Source organism: Dendrobates tinctorius, unplaced genomic scaffold (genome assembly GCF_039654945.1).
Source record: "Dendrobates tinctorius isolate UK_male_01 unplaced genomic scaffold, ASM3965494v1 ptg000163l, whole genome shotgun sequence".
In the NCBI taxonomy this organism is placed as follows: domain Eukaryota; kingdom Metazoa; phylum Chordata; class Amphibia; order Anura; family Dendrobatidae; genus Dendrobates; species Dendrobates tinctorius.
The window spans coordinates 13392573-13408804 of record NW_027361830.1 but is presented as its reverse complement, the minus strand read 5'-3'; the positions used below and the strand labels follow the sequence as shown (position 1 = coordinate 13408804).

Here is a 16232-nt window from a genome sequence, read left to right as displayed (position 1 = left end):
GATACCCCATATGTGGGGGGGGAACCGCTGTTTGGGCGCACGGCAGGGCTCAGAAGGGAAGGAGAGCCATTTGACTTTTTGAAATGAAAATTACCTCTAATCGTTAGCGGACACCATGTCGTGTTTGGAGAGCCCCTGTGTGCCTAAACATTGGAGCTCCCCCACAAATAACCCCATTTTGGAAACTAGACCCCCTAAGGAACTTATCTAGATGCATAGTGAGCACTTTGAACCCCCAAGTGCTTCACAAAAGTTTATAACGCAGTGCCGTGAAAATAAAAATTTTTTTTTTTCCCCTCAAAAAATTATTTTTTAATACGCAATTTTTTATTTTCACAAGGGTACCAGGAGAAACTGGACCCCAAAAGTTGTTGTCCAGTTTGTCCTGAGTACGCTGGTACCCCATATGTGGGGGACCACTGTTTGGGCACACGTCGGGGCTCGGAAGAGAAGTAGTGACATTTTGAAATGCTGACTTTGATGGAATGGTCTGCGGGCATCATGTTACATTTGCAGAACCCCTGATGTACCTAAACTGTGGAAACTCCTGACAAATGACCCCATTTTGGAAACTAGACCCCCCCCCAAGGAACTTATCTAGATGTGTGGTGAGCATCTTGAACCCCCAAGTGCTTCACAGAAGTTTATAACGCAGAGCCGTGAAAATAAAAAATCATTTTTTTTCCTCAAGAAAAAAAGATTTTTAGCTCACAATTTTTTTTCACAAGGGTAACAGGATAAATTGGACCCCAAAAGTTGTTGTCCAGTTTGTCCTGAGTATGCTGGTACCCCATATGTGGGTGGGGACCAATGTTTGGGCACACGTCGTGGCTCGGAATGGAAGTAGTGACATTATGAAATGCTGACTTTGATGGAATGGTCTGCGGGAGTCATGTTACATTTGCAGAGCCCCTGGTGTGCCTAAACTGTGGAACCCCCCCACAAGTAACCCCATTTTGGAAAATAGTCCCCCCAAGGAACTTATCTAGATGTGTGGTGAGCACTTTGAACCTCCAAGTGCTTCACAGAAGTTTATAACGCAAAGCTGTGAAAATAAAAAAATCATTTTTTCCTCAAAAAATGATTATTTTAGCTCGCAAATTTTTATTTTCACAAGGGTAACAGGAGAAATTGGACCCCAAAAGTTGTTGTCCAGTTTGTCCTGAGTACGCTGGTACCCCATATGTAAGGGGGGAACCATTGTTTGGGCGCACGCAAGGGCTGAGAATGGAAGTAGTGACGTTTTGAAATGCAGACTTTGATGGAAAGGTCTGCGGTCGTCGCTACATTTGCAGAGCCCCTGATGTGCCTAAACAGTAGAAACCCCCCACAAGAGACCCCATTTTGGAAACTAGACCTTCCAAGGAACTTATCTAGATGTCTGGTGAGCACTTTGAACCCCCAAGTGCTTCACAGACGTTTATAACGCAGAGACGTGAAAATAAAAAAATCTTTTTTTTTCCAAAAAAATAATTTTTTAGCCCCCAATTTTTTATTTTTCCAAGGGTAACAGGAGAAATTAGACCACCAAAGTTGTTGTGCAATTTTTCCTGAGTACGCCGATACCCCATATGTTGGGGTATATCACTGTTTGAGCACACATCGGGGCTTGGAAAGGAGGGAGCACCGTTTGACTTTTTGAACGCAAAATTGGCTGGTATCAATGGTTGCACCATGTCGCGTTTGGAGACCCCCTGATGTGCCTTAACAGTGGAAACCCCTCAATTCTAACTCCAACCCTAACCCCAACACACCCCTAACCCCAACACATCCCTAACCCTAATCCCAACCCTAACCATAACCCTAACCCACCCCTAAACCTAATTCCAACCCTAACCCTAATTCCAACCCCAACCCTAACCCTCTTTCCAACCCTAACCCTCTTTCCAACTCTAACCCTAATGGAAAAATAAAAATAAAAATAATTTCTTTATTTTATTTGTTGATCTGGCCTATGGGGGTGATAAACGGGGGGTTTATTTACTTTTCATTCTATTTTGATCACTGTGAGAGTTTATCACAGTGATCAAAATGATTGAAGGGAAATTGCAGCCGGCGGGCGCACTGCGCATGCACCCGCCATTTTCCAAGGTGGCAGCGCCCATGAAGCAGGACACCGGGAGGCGGAGAGGGACATCAGAGGTACCGGGGAGGGGGAGCCCAGAGAAGGGGGAGGGGAGCTGATTATGATGGCGGCGGCACATTGCCGCCGTCAGTCGGTATCGGGGGCTGATCGGCCCCGTGAGTCGATGGGGGGGGGGGGGGGGTCGGATCATGGTCTCCAGCCATGTCCAATGCTCCTGCAGCATCGGCCATGGCTGGATTGTAATATTTCATCAATTTTCATTGATGAAATATTACTATCGCTCTGATTGTCTGTTAAAAGTGAAACTGCCAATCAGAGCGATCGTAGCCACATGGGGGCGAAGCCACGCCCCCTGTGGTGAAGAACAAAGCCCCCTGTATCTGCGGGTCGGGTAACCTTTCAGTGACCTAGGTCACCCGACCCGCAGGGGGGGCTTTAAAGTCATGACGCCACATAGGCGTCATGGGTTGTTTTGGCACGACTTTTCATGACGCCTAAGTGGCGTCAAAGGTCGTGAAGGGGTTAAGATCCCATGGATCCACTGGGAATTTGTAAAGAGGAGCTGTATGCCACCCCTTGAAGAAAGGTTTTAACCTGCAGGCGAGGCCAAATTCCATTGGAAAAGGAGAGCAGATACTTGGCCTTTCAGGGAACTTAGGGCACCCCTTAGGCCCTGATCCCCTTTAGTAACCTGGGTAGGAGAGGGAGGGAGGTACCAGGTAAGGGAGTCTGAACTGTGACCAGGTAATAACCAGCGCGTCGACCCCTATTGCCAGAGGATCGCGGCACCTGGAGACAAACTATTGGACCCTTCTGTTCTGTCGAGATGCCAGAAGGTCCACATCTGGAGTCCCCCATAGTCGGCAGATTTGATGGAGCATGTACTGATGTAAGGACTATTCTCCAGCTGCGAGTCCTTCCCGACTGAGGAAGTCAGCGGCTGTGTTGTCTGTGCCGGGAATGTAAACTGCCGATATTGTTGGAATCGCGGCTTCCGCCTGGTTGAAGGTTCTTGATGCCTCTGACGATGCCCGGGGACTCCTGGTTCCCCCCTGGTGATTGATGTATGCTACTTCTGTGGCATTGACCATCTGAATCCGGACTGGCTGATCCTTGACGCATCCGTCCCAATGTGGGAGTGCTGGAAAGACCCCGGTTGGTTCTAGAATGTCGATCGACAGTGAGGATTCTCGCCTCGACCATCGCCCCTGGACTGCCAGGTGACGGAATACCGTACCCCAGCCCAGGAGGCTGGCATCCGTAGTTATCATCTGCCAGTGGACAGGGGGAAAAAAGATCGCCCCAGATAAACAAGGGGGGAGGTCAGTCGCCCTTGAAGGACTGTCTGGCCTGACTGGGAGGGAGTAAGGGCGATCCAGTGAAGAGACGGACCTGTACAACTGAAGGAGGGTGTCCCTCTGAAGTATCCTGGAACGGGACAGGGCAAAGGGTGTTGCCTCTGAGGCTGCCACCATCCTCCGCAGGACTCTCATGGCAGCGCAAAAAGATAGGAGTCGGGATTCTAGCAGAGAGCAAATCCCCTTCCGGAGAGTAATCCACTTCCTTTTGGGAAGAGAGGCCCTCGAGTGGCGGGTGTTGATTAGCATCCCTAAGAACTCTAGGCGTTGTGTTGGTGTAAGGTGGGATTCTTTCCCTGTTGAAGAGCCAACGAAACTGGGACAGCGTGACTAGAACCACAGATAGGTTTTCCTGAGCCTGATTGAAGGAGGGTGCTTTGACGAGAATATAGTCGAGATATGGGACTAATACTATACCTTTGACCCTTAATATGGCAACCATTGCTGCCATAAACTTCTTAAAAATTCTGGGGCTGTTGCCAGCCCAAATGGTAGGGCCACCAACTGGGAATACTGCTGCTGGACAGCGCAGCACAAAAATCCTTGATGTCCCTGAAAAATGGGGCAGTGCAGGTGGGCATCCCGAATATCTATGGAGCATAGGAATTCCTGATCCTCCATAGAGGCAATCACCGTCCGGATAGACTCCATCCTGAAGTGGCGTAGGCGGACCCATTTGTTTGACTTCTTGAGGTCTAGTATGGGACGAACCGAGCCATCCCTTTTTTTTTTTTTTTTGGTATTACAAACCGGTTTGAGTAAAGGCTTGTAAAACGCTCCTGCTCGGGAACAGGGATGCTTACTCCTGCGCTGAGGAGAGAGTTGATTGCCGCAAAAAATCCTGAGGCCATGGCAGCGTCTCTTGGTGGTTGAGATAGAAAAATCGGCCTCGCGGAAGTGCGCTGAAGTCCATCCTGCATCCTGTGGATACCATCTCCCTTACCCAGGTATCCATTACTGAACTCCGCCAGACATCTCTGCAGTAGAAAAGGCGGCCCCCTAGTTTGGGTATAGGGACTGGGAAGGGAGCTGTAATCCCTGCAGGTGTCAGACTGAAGAGGATCTGCTTGGCCCCGACCTGGTAGCTCTGCTGTGGGAACTGCGAGGGCGCCATGAAGGAGAGGCCCGAAAGGACACCTTCTTCCTGTCCCTAGGCGCCTGCGACCTCTGTGGTCCCTGAACATAGGCGTCTGCCGCTGGGGCACGACGAAAGGGACGAAATGATTGGGCCTTTCATTTGAAAACCTATCGACAAGACCTGGCCTGAGGGAGAAGGAAGCTTTTGCCCCCAGCTGCGTCTTTAATGACTTGATCTAACATTGGACCAAAAAGGTTGGGAATCCTGAAAAGGCAGATTGGTTAGGGATCTCTTTGGGGACAAATCAGCCTGCCAGGCCTTTAGCCAGACCGGTCACCGGACAGCTACCCTGTTGCTGGATGCTTGGCTGTGCAGGATGCGGCATCCAAAGCTGCTGATACCATATACTTCCCGACCAGAGAGATTCGGTCTGCGAACTCCGCTAGTTCTGCTGGCGGGGCCCCAGCCAATATGCCCTGTCTAAGCTGTTTGACCCACCTTGACACAGACTTAGCTACCCAAGCTGAGGCGAAGGCCAGACACAATATAGCGGCTGCTGCCTTAAAGGTGCATGTCACCAGGGATTCTACCCTCCTATCATTGGCATCCTCCAGGGGTGCCCCACTGGTGAGTGGAGGGACTGTTTTGGTAGACAGTCTGGACACCGATGGATACGCCGAAGGGGAGGAGGTCCAGTTGTTTGTGAGATCTGGATATGAGATCCCAAAAATGGCTTCCCCTCTGAAACCACCTGGTCGGGTTTTCCCTTTCCTTGGCCAACATCTCCTCAAAATCCCTGTGGGTGGCGAAGACCCTGGAGGGGGACCTATGCTGCTTAAATGAGAGAGCCTGATCCTTAGGCTTTGATGTGGCGTCCTTAATGTTAAGGTCTCATTGACTGCAGCAATGAGGTCCTGGACCATATCCTTGACGCCCTAGGCTGTTCTGGCCCGTATCCAGAACCCTCCTCCGAGCGTGTCTCTAAAAATGCCTCATACGATTCTGGGGAGGACCGGGAGGAGGCAGACAGCCAGAGAAACTCTGGCGGTGAGATGGAGCAAGAAGGGGACCTGGGTTGGTGGTCCTGTCTCAACCTTTTATGGCCTCTAGAAGGTCCAGAAAAAGGACTCATTTGATGCACCTGTGTCCACTGGAGTCTGAGGTGGCAATCTGGTAAATACAAAATATTTAACGATGGTTGCCGACCATCGGGGGTAAAGAGCGGGGTGAGGGAGCAACAACTGTAGTGCAGTACTCACATCCCACGTCCTGTGTCCCCACCGCAGCTGCTGCCCGAAGGCAGAGGGGAGAGAGAGGTGAACCGCCCTCTAGCCCTGCCCGGAACCGGTGGGCGGGGCCCAGCCCTGGACTTCCTGGAGCACCAAGATGGCGCTGGTCCCTGAAGAGGACCCTGGAGGGCTGGGCCTACCACGGAAGCCGGGATCTGACATCGGACGCGCGTGTGCTGGATGACCGCTGGAGCCCAGGAGCATAATGCCGCCGCGGGAGGAAGGATTCGAGGCTGCACCACAATCTGCATTCCTGCAGTGCTTGGAAGCAGGTACTGGCTTTTAAGATAAGTTACAGAAACGGACCACAGGGTAACAGTGATCCCTCCATAAATGCAAGAAAAACAGCTTCTCTTTCTCTTTTTTTCCCATGAAAAATCCTGCAGCCTCTTACCTTCAGCTCCCCCCGTGACAGGGAGCAGTTACCTGACGAAAATATTGCTGTCCCAAATCTTTTCTGCAGGGTGTCTCACTCTATCATCAGGGTCTGGAGGTCGAGTGATGAGAGAAGAGATTTATGAGGATATGGAGTGGCAGTATACTCCCGGTGTGGGAATACAGATGTAGCTGATCTACTCTGTATCCCTCCATGGTTACCTGAAAAGGAACTACGCACATTGAGGTAGGCATGGGTCTGTAAGAGACCGCTGTCCACCTCCTATCTGACACTAAGCAAAACTGATTGTCCTACAGCCTGTTGGAGGGGTGTATACTGCGGAGGCGGAGTTAACATTTTTTTTCATGGCATAGAGTCAACCTCCTAGAGGCAGCAGCACACACCCACGGTTTCTGTGTCCCCCAATGAGACAAATGAGAAAATTAGATGCTGCCAAGAAATGCAGGATAAAAGCCATGTAATGGCCATATTGTTCCTCGTGTACAAACAACAATTTATTTCATGATTTAGTTTTCAAAACAGTACAATTCACAACTCACAGGAAGATGAATCAGAAACTTGCTGGATATTTTTTATTCTGCTGTGCTTCAGAGAAAACATACTTTGAAAAGCTGGCAGAAAAGAAGTTCAGAGAAGAGCAACTAGAATGGTGACCAGTCTGCAAACCCTGTCTTATGAGGAATGGTTACAGGATTTGGGAATGTTTAGCTTGAAAAAAAGAAGATTGAGAGGAGACTTAATAGCGGTCTACAAATATCTCAAGGGGTGTCACATTGTAGAGGGATCAGCTTTATTCTCATTTGCACAAGGAAAGACTAGAAACAATGGGATGAAACTGAATGGGAGGAGACACAGATTAGATATTACGAAAAACTTTTTGACATTGAGGGTGGTCAATGAGTGGAACAGGCTGCCACGAGAGGTTGCGAGTTCTCCTTCAATGAAAGTCTTCAAAACAGAGGCTGGACAGATATCTGTCTGGGATGATTTAGTGAATCCTGCTTTGAGCAGGTGGTCAGACCAGATGACCCAGGATTCTTATTACACGCCTTGGATGCCAGTCCCCATCGGCTTCTTCCTGACTTCCTCCCATGAATGACAGGTCTCTACGTATGTGTATAGGGAGAGACAGGTCAGTCTAGAGGCTTTGGGTGGGGAGAAGCTGCTAGGGATCTAGTCTCTAAACTAGTCACCTCACCTGCACACAGTCGCTGGCCGGCTATTCTAAGGGGGTTTTCTCTGAATAGCACACGGATGCAATAACACAGGCAGTGAGTGATTCGGGCTGTCCCTGGCTCAATCCGCATGAATCAGCTGATAGGTTTCCTTTAAGTTTTCTTGTAAAAAACTATAAATTTTACGATGTTGATTTTGATGGTGACCATAAAATTGCAGCCGATTTAAGTTTTCATCACTTCACAGTTCAGTGGAACACTATATTATGCGAGTTCATCTTACCTCCCTAAATACTAATATGGATTGTTCGATTAAACCACAAATTGCTGAACAAAGTAGAGAAAAGTATTACATTAGCTGCAGAACCACTGAACAATTCATAGTCAACAAAAAGCCCTTCCGAAGATAATAATTAGCAGGAGCTATAAAGATAAAAGACATTGTTTCTAAAGTGCTTTCATCACTATGTAACAGATACAGAAATGAATTGTGTTGCCCTTAAAAATTAATTAAAATAGTAACAAAGGAGAAACTGTGCAATAAAAAAAAAAAAAATTAAGAGCAAGAGTACACAAATCTTTACATTGGACAGGATCATCAAAACTGTATTCAGATAGTTATCAATTTCCTAGAACGATCTAGACAAAGCATCAATAAAATCAAGTTAACATCCGTTTAATGGTCTGGATTGGCATTACACTGGGGAATGGTCATACGTTCTGCAAGTCAATTACCAGATTATACTTGTTTTTAGGACTGCAAAAATGTGGCAGACCAGTTGATTTCACAGGTGTTAAGCCCCCCGTCACACATAGCAATGTGTGTGACGCAACAGCGATCTCACCAGCGAGATCGCTGTGTGTGACACTGACCAGTGACCGGCTCCCCTGCCGGGTATCGCTGATCGTCCTGGAATAGCCAGGGCATTTTATTGATCGCTGGTCTTCCGCTGGCCAGCACGCATCGCTGCGTGTGACAGACGGGAGACCAGCGATCAGCGCGCTGGTAACTAGGGTAAACGCAGGGTTTCTAAGCAGCGCGCGTCACTTAGAAACCCGATGTGTACCTTAGTTACCAGCGCGCTGATGCAGGGAGCTGGTAACCAAGGTACACATCGGGTTTCTAAGTGACGAGCGCTGTTTAGAAACCCGATGTGTATCTTAGTTACCAGCTCCCTGCATCAGCGCGCTGGTAACTAACATACACAGCGACGCCTGTTTGGCAGCTCACCAGCGATCATGTAGCGACACACCAGCGATCCTGACAAGTTGATATCGTTGTCGGGATCGCTGGTGAGTCGCTATGTGTGACAGGGCCCTTATAGGGGTTTTCCCACAAAGTATGTTTTAATTAACAGATCTTGGAAAAATGTTTTAAGTTCCACAACTGAATGTGTTAAAAAAAAAATGTTCCTGTGCTGAGATAATCTCACAAATTTGCCCCTGCTGTGTACAGTGTAATGGCTGTGTCTGACCGTACAGGGATCTGATCATACTACAGGTCCTGGGCAGGGAGGACACAAAAGAGTATACTGGCAAGACAGTATGGGTTTAAAGCAGATTCATTGAACTTTTTCACAAGTCAGTATTTGGTCAGGAATTTTCATCAATTTTGAAGGCCAAAACTAGAAGTGGAAGAAACAGGGAAACTGATAACTGTTCTGTGATTTGGAGGTACTCCTGGTTTTGGCATACAAATACTGATGTGTGACTAAAGCCTTGCAGTATAGAATTTGCTGCCTGTTTTTAAACGTGTTTTGCCTCCCAGAAAGCAGCAGCTGAGATCTCATACTGTCTTGTCTGTATACTCTCTTGTGGGGTTGTCCGGTCCAAATCAATATGTCTGCAGTCACTGTGTGACTGCAGACTTATGAATCCTCCCAGCGCATGCACTGTGTTGTGAGGATTTGCCGTTTTCTGAACAGGGATCAGAAACAGGGATTTTTGTGATAAACTCACAGTAAAATCCTTTTCTCCGAGACGCTCATTGGGGGACACAGATACTGTGGGTGTATACTTCTGCCGCTTGGAGGCTGACACTAAGTGAAAAAAAGAGGTTAGCTCCTCCTCCGCCGTATACACCCTCGCCCCAATTGCGGGCGGAAATCAGTTTGGTGCCAAAGCAGTAGGAGGACAATAAAATCAGCCTTAATACAGGTACAACATGTCCAGAAAAAAGACCACCCTTATATCACATAAATAAATGTGTATAAATTAAACAAAATAGAGGCCAACTTGGCTAATAGGGTGGGTGCTGTGTCCCCCAATGAGAGTCTTCGGAGGATTTTACGGTGAGTTTATCACAAAAATCCCTGTTTCTCCTTCGCCTCATTGGGGGACACAGATACTGTGGGACTTCCTAAAGAAGTCCCTGGGTGGGAGATTGACTCACCGATCCAAGCTACATGCACCTCTTGTTTAAAGGTGTGCCACCACTGCTTGGAGAATCCTTCTACCCAGGCTCGTATCCGCCGAGGCCTGAGTATGGATATTATAATGTTTGGCAAATGTGTGCAGGCTGGACCAGGTTGCTGCCTTGCAAACCTGTTCCGTCGAAGCCTGGTGTCGAAGCGCCCACTGCTTGAGTAGAGTGTGCTCTGATCCCTGCTGGAATTGGCGTGCCTCTAATGCGGTAGGACTCCTGAATAGTCAAACAAATCCATCTGGCTATGGTCGATTTCGAGGCAGCGAGTCCCTTCCTGTGCCCTTCGGGGAGCACGAACAGCGTGTCCGTCTGACGAAAGGGTGCCGTCCTCGACACGTACTTCCGGAGGGCTCTTACCAGGTCTAACGTATGAAGAGCCTTTTCCACACGGTGCACCGGTTCTGGACAAAATGAAGGCAAAACAACATCCTCATTAATGTGAAATGAGTACACGACTTTCGGCAGAAATAGGCGCCTTATAGGGAGGTACCAAATGGGAAACTTCCTGGATGAAAGTCTTAACCTGCAAATTGGTAACAATTTTGCGCTGGAACAGGACGGATAAGGCCGATATTTGTCTCCTGAGGGAACTTGGGGCCAAGCCCGAGTCTAGGCCCGACTGGAGAAAGGCCAAGATGTTGGGAATCGAGAATCTCAGTGGAGAAACACTCCGGCCTCGACACCAAGCAAAGTACACCTTCCAGGTGTGGTGGTAAATTCGAGCTGAAGCAGGCTTCCGGACGCTAACCATTGTAGCGACCACCTTGCTCCCAAACCCTGCCTGGGTTAGAATCGAAGATTCAATGGCCATGCCGTCAAACACAGGGCCCCTGAGTTCGGGTGGCAAATCGGCCCTTCAGAAAGTAGATCTGGGTGCTCTGGCAGTCGCCAAGGAACGTCGGCGAGCAGCTGCATTAGATCTGCGTACCACGCTCGGTGGGGCCAGTCTGGGGCCAGCAGAATCGCCGGAACCCCTTCCGTCTTGATCTTTTTGATGACTCTCGGGAGTAGTGGCAGTGGGGGAAATAGATATGGGAGGCGGAACTGGTTCCATGGCAGAACCAACGCATCCACAGCGATTGCTTGCGGGTCCCTGGCCCGAGAGACAAATGTGGGCACCTTGGCGATCACTCTTTGACGCCATCAGGTCCACATCCAGAGTTTCCCACAGTTGACAAAACTGCTGGAAGACCTCGGGATGTAGTGACCACTCTCCGGACACAAGACCCTGCCGGCTGAAAAAGTCTGCCACCCAGTTTTCCAAGCCTGGTATGTGTACTGCCGAAATCACCGAGTGGTTTGCTTCGGCCCACTGAAGAAGAACGTGCCCCACCTCGCGCATGGTTGCTCTGCTGCGGGTGCCCCCTTGGTGATTTATGTAAGCCACCGCCGTGGCGTTGTCCGATTGGATCCAGACGGGGCGGCCTGCTAAGAAGTTATGAAACTGCTGCAGAGCCAGCCAAATTGCACGTATCTCCAATAAGCTGATCGGGAGGCGTGCCTCCTGTGGCGACCACCGTCCCTGGGTCGTGTGGTGGCGAAACACCGCTCCCCAGCCGAGGAGACTGGCATCGGTTGTTTTCACCAATCAATGGTCTGGGGGGGAAGGGTGTCCCCTGGGTCAGAGAGGAACTGGTTATCCACCATCCGAGCGACTGCATGACTTGAGAGGACAGTCGGCTCCGCCGATCGAGCGTGAAAGGATTCTTGTCCCAGGCTGACAAGAGAGCGTGCTGCAGGGGGCGAAAATGGAACTGGGCGAACGATATTGCTTCCATTGCTGCCACCATTCTTCCTAGAATCCACATCCCGAAGCAAATGGTATGAGGGACTGGTTGGCGAAGAGTCTGAACTCCCTGCCGGAGACCTAGGGCTTTTTTCGGAGGGAGAATCACCAACCCTCGGCAAGTGTCGAAGACCATTCCTAAGAAGGAAATCCTCTGAGCTGTCACAAGGGATGACTTCTTCGCATTGACCAACCACCCTAAGCGGGCAAGAGTATCTAGCGTGATGTTGACATTTCCTTCGCATGCCCGTCTTGAAGGGCCCTTGACCAATAGGTCATCCAAGTAAGGCAAGACGACTATGTCTTGAGAATGCAATACGGCCATGACAACTGCCATAACCTTTGTGAACACTCTAGGAGCCGTGGCTAACCCGAAAGGTAGCGCCACGAACTGAAAATGTCGACCGTTGATGGCGAAACGCAGGAACCTTTGATGAGGAGGAAAGATGGGAATATGCAAATATGCGTCCTGGATGTCGACCGAGGCCAAGTATTCTCCCTGCTCCATGGCCGATATGACTGAATGGAGAGACTCCATCTGGAAATGTCTGACCCTGATGAATTTGTTCAGAAGTTTGAGGTTCAAAACAGGTCTGACAGACCCGTCCTTTTTGGGAACCGCAAACAGGTTGGAAAAGAAGCCATGAGTTCTTTCGTGCTCTGGCACGGGAACAATGACCCCGTTGCGCTGGAGCGATTTGATGGCTCCCAACAGAGCTCTTGCCTGGGTATCCACCCTGGTTAGACGAGAAAGAAAAAACCGTTTTGGAGGGTTTATGACAAACTATATTTTGTAACCCGAGGCCACCAACTCCTTTACCCATGCGTTGTCTGCGACACTGAACCAGACGTGGCGAAATCAGAGTAGTCGGCCGCCCACCTTGCTAGTGTCGTCTGGTAAACGCCTCGAGTCATTTGGCTGACGATCTGGGCTGTTGAGTACGCATTCTCCCCAATGGGTTGCTTCTATATGAGACCTGCCGCTCCCTAACCTGGTTGGGGCGGCCTGAAGCGGTCGAATTGGCCGCTGTGGCCCACCCGGGGTTGCGAAAGGCCCGAAAACGTGTCAGAAAAGGGTGGCGAAAAAGTGGTTTGACCTTTTGCTGAGGGAGAAAACCGCCCTTTCCTCCTGTGGAGACGGAGATAAGTTGATCTAACTTCTCCCCAAATGGACGGCCGCACTGATAGGGCAGGGAAGTCAAGAACTTCTTGGAAGTAGAATCGGCCCGCCATGTCCTTAACCATAGAGCTCTTCTGATAGAAATTGCGTTAGCGGCAGCAAGTGCAGAGCAATTAGCCGCATCCAAAGATGCATTGATTACGTAGTCTCCGGCCATCGCGATCTGACTTGCGATCTCCGATATCTCTGCAGGTAGTTCTTGCTCCTGCACGACCTTGTTTAATGATTCTGACCATTAGATCATGGCCTTGGCTACCCAAGTTGCTGCGAAGGAGGGAGAGAGCGCTGATCCTGACGCCTCATATACTGAGCGAGCTAAGCTCTCTATGAGGTGATCCGTGGGATCCTTAATAGAGGAACCACTAGGTACGGATAACAGAGTTTTAGTGGCTAGGCGTGACACCGGTGGATCTACCATCGGAGATTCCGTCCATTTTTTACGGAGGTCCGGGGCAAATGGATACCTTGCTTCGAGTGCCTTTTGACCCAAGAAACGCCTGACTGGTCGTTCCCTGTGTCACTGCACTATGTCCTCAAACTCAGGGTGAGAGGTAAAAATTCTGTGCGGCCGCTTCACTCGCTTAAACGCCACCTTATGCCCTTGTAGCCGCTGCGGGATCATCCTCAATCCCCAAGGTCTGATTGACGGCTTCTATGAGGCTGTCCACTGTCTCACGTGACCCTGGAGCATCCAGGTCAAGTGGCTCGTCTGAGTCGAAATCTGAGGTCTGCTCGCTATCAACCACTGGCGACGGGGAGCGAGAAGCAGAACTTACGGATGCAATTGCACCGGGTGGACTGGGCGACACCATGTGGATTCTCTTCCCTCAGGTCTGCCTGGAATGAGAGCAGCCCCTGCAGGCTGAAGGCTCTAGTGAGGTGGAGGTTCCTTCTAAGGCCGGCGAGCCACTGTCCCTTCCCATATCTGGGGCCTGAAGGGACTCGATTGCCCTCGTAAGCGACGCCATGGACTATGACAGTAATAGGGCCCACTCCGGGGGGTTCGGGGGCTCCGTAACAGTCACAGGGAGGGCTCCTGGGCGCGTTCGGACTCGCAGACTTCACATAATCCCTTGCTCTGTGCCCACGGAAACGCAGCCCGACAAGAGATGCATGCAGCGTAAAAAAAGTGTGCGTCTTTGCTTTTTCGGACAAGCTGTATCTGTTCTCTGCTGGGGAGAGGGGAGGAGGTAGTACCTCGTTTTTCTTGTAGCGTGAACTCTCGGGCAGCACTTTCCCCAGTCCTGTGCCCCCACGTTCCTGGACGCCTCCACACCAAAATCGCGCACCACCAGCTGTGGGGCGGGCCGCCAGCATATAAGCCGCTCCAGGGGCGGTACTTTCGGCTCTGCGGCCTAGCCGCGCTCCGAAGCCAGGGACTAAATTTATCCACCGCCGCCCAGGCATGGGGGGGCGGGCCGCCGGTAGTGATGCGCGGCCCGGAGGCGGAACTTCCGGCCGCGGCCTAGCTCCAGCTTAAGCCACGACCTCAATTTATCCCCTGCCCGCGATGGGGGAGGGGGGGTGCGGACCTTCCATGGCGCCGCAAAAACTGGCGCGGGCTGCTCCGCGCCGCGCTCTCCATCTGCAGCCACGTTCAGCCAAGAATGGCCGGTGGCATCCGCCGGCTAAGGGCTCCAGCCCCAGATCTTCGCCGCAGGAGCCCTCTCAGGCCCTCTCCTCACTGACGATCCTCTTCGGCTTCCCAGCTCAGGTATATGAGGGGGCCTTGAAAAATAGGACGGTGCAGGCACCCTAGCTCCATCTAACCCCTTCAGGAGGTGAGGAGAGGGACTGTCCGCCGCCCTGCAACACCGCAGTCTAAGCATTGGTGGAGCAGTAGGGGCCGCACGGACGAGTCTTGTGCCTCTGTACAGCCCATGGTGTCAATACCTAGGGGTGGTCAGGGCTAAGTCCGACATCGTGTCCCAAGTCACGGGAGAGGATACGTGGAGGGACACTCGCACGTGCTCGCCCGTTGTTGGTTTGGGGAAATCGAACCCTTTCAATAGGATCCGTTGCCCCTGCCACATTTCATGGAAAAAGTCTGGAGCAAAAAACCAGACGTGTGCCTCCATGGACACTAAGCAAAAAACTGATTTCCACCCGCAATAGGGGCGAGGGTGTATACGGCGGAGGAGGAGCTAACCTCTTTTTTTTCACTTAGTGTCAGCCTCCAAGCTGCAGAAGCATACACCCACAGTATCTGTGTCCCCCAATGAGGCGAAGGAGAAATATGTGTTATACATACTCCCGGCCACAGCCCTTCCAGTGGGTGCAGCCTCTCTCCAAACACTTGTATGAAGGGAGGCAGCGCCCTCTAGTCGGCCATGGCCACTGGCTGGCCGCGGCACTAGACAGGATGCTGCCTTACTCCATACAAGTGTATAATGGAAGCAAGGCCACACCCTGGCAGGGAGAATGTATAACATATACATACCTTCCAGTAGACGGTTCGGAAAACGTCAAATCCCAGCAGCGCACAGTGCAAGCGCTGGGGGGATTCATAAGTCTGCAGTCACACAGAGTCACTGGAGACTTATCGATTTGGACCGGACAACCCCTTTAACATAAGTCATCTTTAACTTTCGTTTATTCTGGGGTTCTTGATTTCCTTCGTCATCTCAGCCTTTTTTCTCCTTTACATGGTATGGATTATATGTTATGTTTTTTATATATTTTTTTTCTGTATGTTTTTATTATTGTGTACTTATAAAGCTTGTTATGTGTTATGGTGATATTTGGTCATAGTCATGTTTTCTTTAGTTGGTTATTTGATATTATGAAAGGGTAGCAGGAATATAATTAGAAAAAGCAGACAATGAGTAGGCAACACTTTCATTTGTAGAAGGATCACAAATGGACAGTTCAGAAGTTCTAATTCATTCTTATGTATACAATATATATATGAAATTCAGCAGCAGGTCGGTGACTTACGTTTGTGAGTGGAGAATGAGAGAACATTGAAAAGCCTTCAAAGATATATTCATGGTCATCGTACTCTATAACAGTTGGCCGGTCGGTCTGAAACAAGAGGTAGAAAGCGTCAGATTGTGATAAAGCTGTTCTGTGCTCTTCGGGGTTCATTACTCAAGGTGTCTGAATAGTGAAATTTCTTTGGCAAGAGTCTGTCTACGCGGAAAGGTAGGGAAGCCTACAACATGCTAATCAGTTGCTTCCAGAGCATAATGTTTATTCTTAATGCATCCATAAAAGTATCAGGCGTTCTTCCAGGTGATCTGGATGCCCAGACTTTGGACCAAGGATCAAGAGAAAGGAGCAAGTGACCGTCAGAAGCTTCTAATGCAGAGTCAGTGTGCTGCCAACATCTGCCTCTAGGCAGCACAGAGGTTAATTAAGGAGCAGGAACGGCAAAATAAAACGTTGTCCACAAATTCCAATTTCGCTTTAACCTGTACTCTATATATCAACAAACCATTAGTAGGGACGGGCGCATA

The 16232-nt window shown here is 50.0% G+C and overlaps 1 protein-coding gene across 3 annotated transcripts in view; it reads right to left on the bottom strand.

Annotated features, from left to right (window-relative positions):
• DROSHA (drosha ribonuclease III) overlaps positions 1 to 16232 on the bottom strand; it is a 316847-nt gene that overhangs the window by 251650 nt on the left and 48965 nt on the right. For all 3 annotated transcript variants that reach the window (XM_073550200.1, XM_073550202.1, XM_073550201.1), the window contains exon 9: positions 15712 to 15798. In XM_073550200.1, coding sequence (XP_073406301.1) covers positions 15712 to 15798 — 87 coding nt within the window. The remainder of the gene's footprint in view (positions 1 to 15711; positions 15799 to 16232) is intronic.